This window comes from Panthera tigris, chromosome B2 (genome assembly GCF_018350195.1).
Source record: "Panthera tigris isolate Pti1 chromosome B2, P.tigris_Pti1_mat1.1, whole genome shotgun sequence".
NCBI lineage: Eukaryota > Metazoa > Chordata > Mammalia > Carnivora > Felidae > Panthera > Panthera tigris.
In genome coordinates, this window is record NC_056664.1 from 133,725,204 (window position 1) to 133,738,685 (window position 13,482).

Here is a 13,482-nt window from a genome sequence, read left to right on the forward strand (position 1 = left end):
GAAATTGAGACCTGTAAATTCTACTTGGTTCTTTTTCAAGATTATTTTGGCTATTTGCAGTCTCTTGCTGTTCTATATAAATTTTAGAATAAACTTGTCGATTTCTACAAAGAAGTCAGCTGGGATTCTAATAGAAATTGCACTGGAGTATTTTTCTACATATACTTGATGTTTTGTTTTGCTTTGTTTTGTTTAAATGCAATCAGAACAAAAGGGTTTGTAGTGAAAAGTTCATCTCGCCAGAGGCAACTGATAGCTATTCACAAATATTTCATTTTGCATTCTTCTAGAAACTGAAATGTAGCAAATCAAGGTATATAGGTATATAGATATATTTTTATACAAATGAAATATAGTATCTCGTGTTTTGTGTTTGTCATTTTTTTTCGTTATCACTTTGAGAGCATTCCATGACAGCAGGTGGAGATAGATCTCTTTGTTAAAAAATGGCTGCACAGTAGTTTGTACCATAATCCATAACCAGTCCTTTCTTGATAGACAGACATTAAGGTCTTATTTTTACAAACCACTGCAGTAAAAATCCTCTGCATACATATTTATGCCCATGTCCAAGTATGTTGGCAGAAGAGATTACCAGGAGTGGAACTGATGTGTCAAAGGATATGTGTATTTTTAATTTTGATAGATGTATCATTTAGGCTTGGTTATACGTCAGTAACAAACCGTGTCTTTAACAACCAAAGTTTATTTCTAGCTCACTTGCCACAGTAGATTAGCTGGTGGGCTCTGTTCTATATCATCCTCACTTAAGGACCCAGGTGGAGGGAAGCGCCATTCCACGTTTCCATGATTGTTCAGATAAAACAAAGGAAAATCAGCAAATCAGCACTGATTCCTTAAGCTTCTGCCCTGACACATGTTACTCTTTAGCTAAAGGAAGTTTCACAGCCACCCGTAACCACATCTAATTCCTGGAGAATGGGGAGGCATAATTCTACTGTATATACCTGGAAGGCAGAGAGCCAGAAATATTTGGTGAAGGGCACCGATGACTGTCACAGAAAATATTGCCAGTTTTGAGACTCTGTCTAGCTACCAGTTTATAATCTCATATTTGTGAACGGGGAACACTTTTGACAACATTTGTAAGAATGTTCTTTTTCTCCTTCCCTCCCTCGTGATGAGTATCATCACGATATAGGTGATTGAAAAAAAAATACATCTTAGTCAGTTTGGTAGGTAAAAATTTATTGCTCGGGTTTTTTAAAATTTGCATCTTTGAATACAAGTGAGGTTGAGCACCTTTTCGTGTGTTAATTTTTTAAGCTGTTTGTATTTTGTGAACTTGTCTGTTTTTATAAGATACCTACTGTTTTTTTCTAATACGTTGTTTTAACTTGGTCAATAAATTTTTTTATTTTATAAAGTTTCTTACTTTTATATGTTCAAACCTAACAACCTTTTTTTTTTTTCTTTCTGGCTTCTGGGTTTTAGGTCTTATTTAGAAAGCCTTTCACCATTCCAAGATTTTGAAAAAAGACCAGAAATCTTGCACATATCTTCTCTTTATAGTGATATTCTTTGGAACCCTATTGAACTGGACTCATTTCTCTTTCCTGTGGCAACCCTTCAAAACTTTTCTAAGCTATAAACATGCCCCAGTTCCTTTAATGGTTCATCCAGTTGTGTTTCTTTGAGGCTCTTTTGGTATCTCTAGGCCCTGGTTTTCTTTTTCTCTATAACAGAAGTTTTAGACAGTGTCTCTATCTTAATGCTGTAAAATTATATGTAGAATCTTACTTGTACACACAAATAAAGGCCAACAAAGTGTTTATCTAGCAGAAGCCTAATCATAGGAGTTAGGCATCATTCCTTATAGTTTTGTTACATCTGTGGCCCACATTAGAGGCCCAGTTTCAGCACTGTTGAAAGATCTGATTTCAAACTGTCTTTAAAAATGGCAAAAGTAGGGGCGCCTGGGTGGCTCCGTTGGTTGAGCGTCCGACTTCGGCTCAGGTCATGATCTCACGGTCTGTGAGTTCGAGCCCCGCGTCAGGCTCTGTGCTGACAGCTCGGAGCCTGGAGCCTGCTTCCAATTCTGTATCTCCCTCTCTCTCTGCCCCTTCCCCACTCATGCTCTGTGTCTCTCTGTCTCTCAAAAATGAATAAATGTTAAAAAAAATTTTTTTTAAATGGCAAAAGTAGATGAAAACATCAGGAAACTTAATTTTAATGAGTAATTGCCATCTCTCAATCTTTTGTGACTCCGTCACTAAATAAGTGACAGTAATTATACATTGGCATATAAAACAAATACCTCTGCTGTCAACAGTTACAGTCTAGAACAGTTTTGATTTATTTTAGAAGCTGACATTGTACTTTGTTAGGTACAGTGACTTAGGCACATAACTGACTTTGGCATGTGAAATTGTCATGACAGACAAAAATATAAAAGATATTAGAAGTAAGTACCTATCAGATTTCCAGTTGCAAATTCCCCCCCCCCCTCTCTAATAAGCCAAAGATCTTTATATCCATAAATACCTGGTACATTTTCCAGTGGCAAAGGTATTCTTTTAATATGTACTTTGCATCCTCTTTTTTTTTTAGCAAGTTTTTTTATTGACACCAATTAAAAAGAGTAGGCACCTGAGAAATCGCATAATTTCCCCACAACTTCAAGTCAAACTTTTTGTCTAAAGAAATAGGATGTAAGAATGATGACTGAAGAATTAAACTACTTTTGGGGGGAGATGGGGTAAACCCTTAAAAACTGTAGGATAAAGGAATTTTCTGTAAGAATTATAAAGACTTGATATTTGTTAATAATACAAAAGCTGCACATTTGTCTAGTGCTTTACCATTTGTAAAATAGTTATGCAGATGCGAGACCTACGTGGGGCTTAAGAGAGGTAGTTGAAAAAAAAAAAAAAACTGTGAATACCTTAATTAGAATTACAATTTTTCCTTCTTGAATGTCAACCCTGTCATCACCATTCCCGGACAACAGTGTTGATTCCGTATCTCTTCACCTTAGGTCTCAAGTGCATCTGTTCTCTTCCTCATTTTCTCTTACTTCCCACCCCCCCCCCCCCACAATGGAAATGCAGTTTTCAGAATGTATGCTGTGTTCCATGCTGTTATTTTAAAAGCTTAAGTCAGGCATTTTCTTTTTTCTCTTACCCCCCATTTGGGAGGAGAACAAATCAAAATTAATTTTTGGTTCGTTTTATGGTTAACCATTTTTACTGTTCTTTCTTCCGTTACTAATTCATACCCACATTTCATAAGAAGAAAAAAATCTGGCCGTGCTTTGAATGTCAGTGCCACAAAGGATGGGATCTCTTCTAACTTGCTCCTTTCTCTCTGTAATGCTTGTACAGTGCCTGAAACATGGTAGGTAGACAGTATCTCTTTTTTTTTTTTTTAACTTTTGGAGAAATTACATGTTATTTACACTATAAAAATACCTAAAATTATGGGGTGCCTGGGTGGCTCAGTCGGTTAAGCGGCCGACTTTGGCTCAGGTCATGATCTCTCGGTCTGTGAGTTTGAGCCCCGCGTTGGGCTCTGTGATGACAGCTCAGAGCCTGGAGCCTGTTTTAGAGTCTGTGTCTCCTTCTCTCTGACCCTCCCCTGTTCATGCTCTGCTGCTCCCTGTCTCAAAAATAAATAAAACGTTAAAAAAAAAAAATTAAAAGAAAATACCTAAAATTAGTAAAGCTAACACCATCTGAAACTTGAAGTGTGTTTTTCTAATTACCAATAAAGCTGAGTAAGAAATTGTGTCCATCGTTCCTGGAAGTTGACAAAAGCTGGGTAAAGACTAAGCTTTCTGAAACTGCTGCTTTAAAAAAATGCCCGTAGGACTGGTTTAAGGGCCCCAGTATTTGAATTCACTAATACTTACTTTAACAACCACAAGAGGGAGTTGTATGCTTAAATTACCTTTTTATGTTAAAATGTAATTTTGCCTGAAAGAGGATTTAAAAGGTACCGAATGTTTTTTCCACTACCTGTTATTCCTTCTCTTTTTTGTGTGTATATCTAAAAGTAGATAGGTAGGTTTCGAAACCAAAGTCAGTGTGTAATTGAGGTGTTAAGTACATCACTTAGGTTATTTCCTAGGCAGAACTAGCATATAAAACACCGCCACCTTTCTGCATTGTGAGCAACTTAAAAGTCTTGCCAGATTTCAAAATGTATTCAGCTGTGTTAAGTGAAAAATACTAAAACTAAACATTCAGGGAGAACTCTAAAATAAATTTCATGTTTTTGTTTTATCAGTATTTCTGTCTCTTGGGCCTAAAATTAGTATTTTACTCCACCATTCATTAAAAGTCAACTGTTGTCACTATTTTACATGTAATAGATATTTATCAAGTGCCTACAATTGTCAACATTTAGTACTACGTACCAGGTGGTACAAAATCAGTGTTTACCCTCAAGGACCTTGAGGTTTAGTTGAGAGATGTACTTGATAATGAAAAATCTAAAATGCTGAATTTTTCCTAGTGTGAAATGAAATGGACTCATTTAACAAAAAAAGTTGCTTCTCTAATGGGATACCGATTTATAAATACAAAGTAATAGTATATACGCTCTTGAAATAGTTCCTTTAACTTTGTTCCTTCCTTCACACTTCCTTCATACTTCACACTTCAGGGTATTAATTTATTTAATGCCCTTTGAACAGGTAGTATAGAAATATACTTAAGCTCCTTTACTACTAAAATTACCTTGGATTTCAGAATACTAAAAATTTAATTAATCTGTTTTTGGCTAAACAAAATACTGTTACGATGCAAATACTGCTAAAGAAACTACAGCACAGTCTTTACTCATACATGATTGGATATATTTTAATTTTATACATTTATATATGTTACATTATATTCTGTATATCCTGTATATTCTGTATGTGTAAATATACATATTCTGTATATAGACACAGTTATGTCTAGGTGTGGTGTTTTTTTTTTTAATCATCCTTGTTTCATATTCAGTGAACTCCTGTTGAAAGGCTTATTTCTCCTTTCAGTTCTGGAAATCCCCTCCTGAGTCCCAGTTTTTCCATTGTCTCTTTCTAGAGCTTCTCTTACTCAGCTATTCAACATCCTATACCAACCTTCTACTTCTCATAGCCCTGTCCTCAGATATTCTACCTCCTTATCTTTCCCATTATGTAATTCAGGAGATTTCCTTAATTTTTGTTCCAACCCACGTATGAAGTTTTCATTTCAGCAGTGATGTTCTTAATGTCTAAGAGCTATTTCTCTAATTCCTTTTTCATAGCAGACTATTGTTGCATGGGTACATGAATGTCTCAGATCTCTTAATGATGCTAATTAGAATTTAAGTTTTCGTCTAGCTCCTAAATCCTCTCTGCTTAATCTGGGTTTAGTCTTTCTCTTTGTTTATATAGATCTTTGACATGTCAGACGTTTCTGAAATGTATGGTGATCCATGGCTGTTGGTTCATATTTAAAATTTTTTTTCTTAATGTTTATTTATTCTTAGAGAGAGAGAGACAGAGCGCCAGTAGGGGAGGGGCAGAGAGAGAGGGAGACGCAGAATCTGAAATAGGCTCCAGGCTCTGGCTGTCAGCACAAAGCCGGACACAGGGTTTGACCTCATGGACCACGAGATCATGACCTGAGCCAAAGTCGGACGCTTAACTGACTGAGCCACCCAGGCACCCCAATTTATATCTGAGAATGAAAGACTGAGAAAACTAAGTGGAAACCTACGTGAGAACGAGGGACTTGTCACTTGGGAGACTTTGCTATGTGATGAGTGAGGAGCCAGCTACTAGGAGAGAACACTACCATCACGGCCTAACGTTGTTTGTATATGGGGACCAGCTTGAGAAATCCGTGTTGGCTGGCCTTGAGAATAGACATGCAACTGTCTGTCCCACAGGATAGGGTAAGGCCGACTGTTGCATGAACAGATATCCAATTAAAACCTTATTTCCTTAACTTCGGCCTCCTGTTGTCACCTGCATTCTTCAGTCTGGAGCCTCAGTAGGTCTCTGCAGTGCAGATGAGCTGCTTCTTTGTCCGAGATTGTGGCTTTTCCCACCCTCCTTCATTAGCCTGCTATTCCATCTACTTTCAGCCTTCCAGAAATTTGTTGAAATCTCTTGTCCATTAATTGCCTTTTCCCCCTTGTTTGTTGTTGTTGGATTGATGGTTTTATTCCTCTGTCATTGTCTTGGGGTTTCAGGAGGTGGAAAATTATATAAATACAATGTTTAGTCATCTTTAAATGGAAGTCCTGGCTAACAGTCGATTCTTCATAGCCTGGCTTTTTAAGTCCATATTTGTCTATATCTAAATGAATGACAAGAATGGAGAGAGAATTTTTCCTTTAGCTTACCCATGGAAGTCTGTGTAACAAATCACCCTTCCTCCCGTATAAATACATATTACTAGATAGCACATGAGCCCAAATTATCCTTATGTGTGGTTGATGTGATTGTGTTTGTAACACTTTCTTAACATGTCAAAACAAAGAAACAAAACCCAAAAACCAGTCTCAGGGATTTCTCAAATCCCTTTTCAAAGCCATTTCTTGTAACAGAGGTGAAATTTTCTAGCCTCACCCACGACTGCAGCCCAATTTTGTAAGCCTGCCTGACTCTCTTTCTAAGCTAATTCCCTTCTTTTGGACGCCAGAAGTATAATTGTCATGTTTCTTGCTCTGTAGTTAACACTCACCCTTTTTTCATTTCGTGGAGCCTGATCAGAGCAAAAGTGTCTATAAACAAACACTATAATGACTTTTCTTCATTATGAGTCTAATAAGGGTTCTTAATGATATGTACTGTGTCATGGTTTATATGGTGAAGGTTAAAACTGCAGACAGACCACAACGAGAGAAAAAGTTTATTACCTTTAGCTGAATTTTCATAGTGATTCATCTTGACACCCCTATTTTGTCATTCATCTTCCTGAGATTTCTATCTAAAACTCCCAAGCCACAAATGAAAAGAGAGCTGGGCACATAAAAATCCAGGCACTTAGAAGAAATAATTGCTAAGAAGTAGAGGGTCATATCTCTTTCCTACTATCTTCAGAGCACTTTTTATCTTGTTTATAATTAACAGACATACTTAAGAGATCCTGAAGAGTCTATAAACTACATTTTTCATTCCTAAGTAATATAATATAATATAATTATAACTCTGTTCTAAGATTTTGTCTTCACTGGAAAGAAATCCCTCAAACAGAATTTGAGGTCATGGACTCACAGTATTTTACTTTAGGGGTTCAGTGTAATCATAAATGTATCTTGCCATTTTTCCCCAAAGGCGAGCCAGCTTCAGCCATTGCAGAAACTCCATTCTTTGTGAATCCCCAGGGATGTAAATAACGTTTTTCTATTGCAGAAACATTCTGAACAATTTACTCCTTAACTTCAAAATATGCCCACAACCTTCAGCAGCTGAGGCTGCTTCAGTGACTGTGGCTCCTCTATTTTTCCTCAATTTTTTTTAACCAGATTTCTGCCTTGTTAAAGGATCTCTGCTACCAATATTGGCCTTCTCAGCTCTGTGGTATACTTTCCTATTTTGGTAGAAAGGATTACTAATACAGAGAATTACCGGGAAGAGTGCTTAGCCCCCGTCCTAGAATGTATGTTCTGAGATGGATTGGTTGGAAAATAAAATTGAAACAGAAATAAAGTTGGACGGTTGGTACCTTCCCCCTCCACACTTTTATCACTAAGTAAAGAACCCTCTTTATGTCTCATATTTTGCCCTAAAGTCATCTTTTTCTGAAATGAATATTACTACACTCGCTTTATTTCAGTTTTACATATTTGCCTGCTATGTCACCTTCAAAACTTCCAAGTGGCCTTCAAGATGGTGTCTGGTTTTCAGCAGTTTGACTGATGTGTTTGGTTTTTGTTTAACTACTGCTTGGAGATCTCTGGGTTCCTTTGATCTATGATTGATTGTCTTTCATTAATTTTGGAAGATATTCGCCCATTGTCTCTTTAAATATTTCTTCTGCCTTGTTTTTCTCTTCTCTTTAACTGATTACATGTATATTAGACTATTTGATATTTGTTCTTTTTTCCACTTTTTTCCTCTTGTGTGGGCAATTTCTGTCTTCCAAGTTAACTGATTCTTCTGTATCCAGTATGCTGGTAAGCCTGTTGAAGGAATTCTTTATCTCTGATACCATATTTAATTGCCAGCATTTGACTCTTTTTTTGTGTGTAATTTCCATTTGTCAGATTATCTGTTGGGTCCTGCCTGTTTGGTATCCATCTTTTTAACTAGATTTTTTTTTTAACATATTAATCATAGTTATTTTAAAATTCCCTGTCAGGTGGTTCTAGCATCTGGATCATCTGTTAGTATGGTTCTATTGATTGCTTTATCTCTTGATGAGAAGTTGGATTTTTCTCTTGCTTTCTGTGTGTCTCATAATTTTTTGTTGAATGCCAGTATTGTATGAAAAAAAAAAAAAAACACAGAAGAGACTGAGATAAGTAGTATTTGCACCCGGAAATGAGAACAGCTCTTTTTTTTTTTTTTTTTTTTCAGGTTATTAGTGTGAGGACTTTAGTGAATTCAGTCAGGCCCGGAGCTGGGTTTGGGTTTTGTTGTTAATCTTTAGTGTACCACTGCCTTCAAATATCTCCAGCAATTGACTGCTCTTACTTTGCATCTCTTAGAGTGGTACCCGAAGTGCAAAATATTTATTTTACTTTAGTCCTTTTACTTCCGACCTTTCTGTGCTATGATGGGTCCCCACGTACTCAGACTTCATAATATGATCAGCAAGTCTCCACATGATCTGATAAAGGGCCAAATAGTAAACTATGTCTGATTTTGCAAGCCATGCAGTTTGTCACAGCTATTTAGCTCTGCTGTCGTAACACAATAACAGCCATAGACAATAAGTAAACAAGTGAGCATAGCTGTATTCCAGTAAAACTTTTTTCACAGAACCGGCAGTGAGCCATACTTGTCCAATGACCGTAGTTTGTTGGCCACTCGTTGAGAGCCTTGTTCTTGCACACCATCACCACCCTCCCCACCACCACCATCCCCCCCCAGTCTCTCCTACCTCTGTAATGTAAGCTCTGCAAGGGCAGGGATTTTTGCCTGTTTTTTGATTTGACAAGTAGGCTCTCAACATAATAAAAGAATGGGTGAGTGAATTCTATTGTGTGCTTCTTATGAACAGTATATAGCTGAATTTTAAAAATTTAGTGTGCTGATCTCTTGTATCTAAACAAATACATTTAATTAAATTGCAGTTGTGATTACTGATATATCTGGGATTATTCTTGTCATATTTTTTTTCTACTTCTTTCTCTTTTTTCCTCCTTTCCTGCCATCTAAGTTTAATCAAATTTTCATTCTCCTTTTGTTCAGTCTTTTTATTTAGAAGCTACATTCTATTTAGCTTTCTCTAATAGTGATCCCTACACATTTAATGTGTGTGTGTGTGTGTGTGTGTGTGTGTGTGTGTGTGTGTGTTTAAGTAGGCTCCACGCCCAACCTGGCACTTGAGCTCACAACCCCGAGTTCAAGAGTCACATGCTTTACCGACTGAGCCAGCCAGGTGCCCCTGACATGTAGGTTTGGTTTGTCAACATTTTAGAGTATTCTTCCTAAATACTTTCAAGACCTTAGAATGCTTCTCTGGGCTTCATATTTCCAATTTCTTGTTATTTCTTAATGTTTTAGTTTTACTTTGTTTTAAGCAGTTTATGCCACCCTGCCCACTGCCATGGTCTTTCCCCTTTTTTTAGAGTTAGAACTTTAGATTTGTTCACCTATTCTTTCCTTTTGTATTAATCTCCTTCTTATCAAAAAACACATTATTAGTAGTTCTTTCAGCAGCAGCCGGTGGTTGGTGAATTCCCCCAAACTTTACCTGAAAATGTTTATGCATCCATGCTCCGATAATTTAACTAGATGATCAAGTTATGCTATTATCTTTGAGCATCTCTTATTTCTCTTCTTTAGTTTTAGAAGTTTTTTCAGCAAGCATCTCCTCAAAGTTTGCCCCTTCCTATCTGTTGTCTCCTTCAGGAACTCCTTTTTTGATTTATGTGAGATTTTTTCACCCCTCTTTCATGTTTTCTGTCACTTTATCTCTGTGTTCTGGGTAGTGATCTTAGGCTTATCTTCCAGATCACTAGCTGTGTCTTTGACTGTATACAGTCTGTTTAATCTGTTTGACTTTTTCATTTCAGTGGCTACTTTTTATTTCCAGAGGTTGTTGATGGTACTTTTGCAAATCTGTCTCTTTTATTCATAGTATCTTTTGCTGTATTTTTATGTACTCTGTTATCACTGTAGTCATCTTAGGCTTTTATATAGCTTCTTTCAGACTATTACATAATCTCTAAGTTTGGGGGGCTCCTTCCAGGCCATGGATCCTCATGGGAGATCATTTTCTTGTTTGGTCAGACTTGTCTTTTGAAAGCTTCCCTTTATCGAAAGGATGTTTCCTCCACGGATCCCATGGTACTAGCTTCCTGGCGGTGGAAGTGGCTTGTCACGGCAGCTTGCACTTGCCTCTGCCCGCCCCTCCCAGCAAATCACCAGCCTGGGGCTCTTTGTCGTCAGTATTTCTCACCCTGAGGTTCTCTCTCTCTGCCCTTAAGATATAAATTTTGACCACTCAGATGTGTTTTAACTTGGGCTTCAATTTCTCAGCAAATCTCTACTCATCCCTGCTTCATAAAGAATACTGAAGAATATCGCAGATATGTATCTTGTTTTAGAATTTCAGCATAAATATCAACCATCATTTGGTCATCAGAGGATATTAAAGGATTTAGTCATTAGGGAGGAAACCATCATTAAATTTAAGAAATGCTACTACTTTTAAGTAAAATAATCACTAATTTGAGCAAATTTCTAATTAATGCCCCGTGAGACATGTTGTTGGCAGGTGGTTAGAGTTTAGAAAGTATGTTATTCCCCATTTTCCTTTGCTCTGTCCTTCATTCGTACTGCAGTCCTGCCTCCGTCTTTTCTTCTCTTCCTGTCTCCCTCAATAACAGCCCACATCCTCATCTCCTCTTAAGAAAATAAACCCTACCGTAGAATTCTTATATTTTGGAAATAGAGAGGTAAAACTGCAGTTCAAATAAATAAGTCAAATTGATAAAAGCCTGACAGAACAAGCTTGATAGGTAGGGATGTACTAAAGACACAGCGGGTTTTCAGCCAGGAACACGTGTACCTCCAAGAACACCTCCCTGCATTTACAGAATATATATTAAAATGGGAGAAAGGTTAACAGGGTTTTCATGTTTATCAGAATCAGCCATGCTTTTTAAAACTTGAAACATAATGCCCTAGTATTTGTTTCTTCCAATTAATAAGAAAGGAAAATTATAGAGGGAAGCATTTGTGGATTATAACAGTGTCAGATTTTGTTGGGAAAAATGATCTACTGTTTAAAGTTAATTTTGAAGTCCTTGATCCCAACAGCCTCCCAGACTCCACACCCTAATTCTGGTTCTAGAATACAGTACTCGATTGGCCTGAATATGTCTTAATGTGCCATAGCCTTTTCCTTATTTTTTTGATTCTTAGAAAATGAGGTTTAAAAAATTAAGTAAAATAAAGAAATCTGAGTTTAGTTTAAGATGACTGTTTAGCATTAATCCAACCTGTTTAATCTACTTGACTTGTTCATTTTAATAACTATTTTTCATTTTTAAAGATTGTTAATTGTACTTTTCTAAATCTGCCCATTTTCTCGTGGTAGAATCATCCCACATTGCCTTTTTATAGAAGTAGATAAAGGTGTCTTCACTTCTAGCCCAGTATCCTAAAAAACAAGGCCCACATTGCCCAAGGATTGATCACAAGAACACACACTAATTTTTTGGCTTAATAAGGTTTCCCAAGCAGCTTATCATTCATGCTACAAGATTGATTGCATACTTTCTTTCTTTAAAAACCTTAGGAAAATATTTTCACAAAATAGAAGTGATTTCTTTAAATGGTATCATTTTTACTTCGTGATTTGAACAATTTAATGTTAGCATTTAACACTTTAATGTTAATATTCATGTGGATTGAAATCAGTCTGTCTTATTTGTTGGCATTCATCAAAATGGATTTGGCTTAACCCACATTCTCTTCTAAAATGTCCATAAAGTGTTCACATTAGAATACCTTATGCATAGTCCAAACATGTCAGGCTTCTTGGAGTAGATCTCATCTTTTAGAGGGTCAGACGCAAATTAAATAACAGTGAGTAGGTTAATTAACTAGACCGGAGCCTTTATAGAAGTAGTAGGCTATAAATGCTGTCCTTAGCCACAAAGTGGGTTTAGCCAAACTGGTTTTTTTTTTTTTTAATTTTTTTTTTCAACGTTTTTTATTTATTTTTGGGACAGAGAGAGACAGAGCATGAACGGGGGAGGGGCAGAGAGAGAGGGAGACACAGACTCGGAAACAGGCTCCAGGCTCCGAGCCATCAGCCCAGAGCCTGACGCGGGGCTCGAACTCACGGACCGCGAGATCGTGACCTGGCTGAAGTCGGACGCTTAACCGACTGCGCCACCCAGGCGCCCCCAAACTGGTTTTTTTAAATTTTTAAATGAGTAGCAACATTTGTCTGCTTAAATAATTAAAATAATTTTCAAGTTACAATTTTTTAAATTTTAAGTGTTCAAACTCAAAATATTTTGTTTTAGTGTATCTTTGGGATTCTTGGCATACTCTTGATTGTCGCAGAAACACTATTTGTTTTCCCAAAGCTGCTTAAAGGTTAATTGACGGGAGTGAGTGGGTCCTCATGTTTGCTAATATGTGTTGCAGCTCTGTTGGTACACCAGAAGGCCAGAATGGAACGACTTCAAAGAGAACTTGAGATTCAAAAGAAAAAGCTGGATAAACTAAAATCTGAGGTCAATGAAATGGAAAATAATCTAACTCGAAGGCGCCTGAAAAGATCAAATTCCATATCCCAAATACCTTCAGTAAGTCTTTCTGTAATTCTTGTGACCTCTGTGCTTGGGAACATGAGAATAGGCAATCTGTCAGAAGTATAAAGAGTTGGTCTAGTTTTCTAGAAATGCTCCTATTAACTCATACTTGTTTCTTTGCCCTTACCTTCCCTTGCCAAACTCCACGCTTTCTTACCTAATGATAAGAGAATCCAATGTAGATCCTTCTCACACGGCATTATTTTTCAGCTCGAAGAAATGCAGCAATTGAGAAGTTGTAATAGACAACTCCAGATTGACATTGACTGCTTAACCAAAGAAATTGATCTTTTTCAAGCCCGAGGTAAAGTTCAGTGCATACTCAACTGAAATTCATTGTATTAATTTATCAACTCTTTTCCTGTGGCTGAAAACAAACTTCTCAGTTGTAGGCTTATTGTCTCAGATTTGACTTTGGAGCCAGATAGTACTAAAGAACTATTGTGTTTTTCTTCCCCACCCCGACTCCAAAAGAAATTATGTATTTGGTTTAGGAGTAATTTGATAAAATTTGTATTCTTCAAACCCGCTTTAGTCTTG

At 36.9% G+C, this 13,482-nt stretch overlaps 1 protein-coding gene across 3 annotated transcripts in view; it reads left to right on the forward strand.

Annotated features, from left to right (window-relative positions):
- The window catches only part of TAB2 (TGF-beta activated kinase 1 (MAP3K7) binding protein 2), an 88,493-nt gene that overhangs the window by 60,848 nt on the left and 14,163 nt on the right, over nt 1-13,482 (forward strand). For all 3 annotated transcript variants that reach the window (XM_042987295.1, XM_007086882.3, XM_042987296.1), the window contains 2 exons: nt 12,776-12,936; nt 13,153-13,246. In XM_042987295.1, the coding sequence (XP_042843229.1) occupies nt 12,776-12,936; nt 13,153-13,246 (255 nt within the window). The remainder of the gene's footprint in view (nt 1-12,775; nt 12,937-13,152; nt 13,247-13,482) is intronic.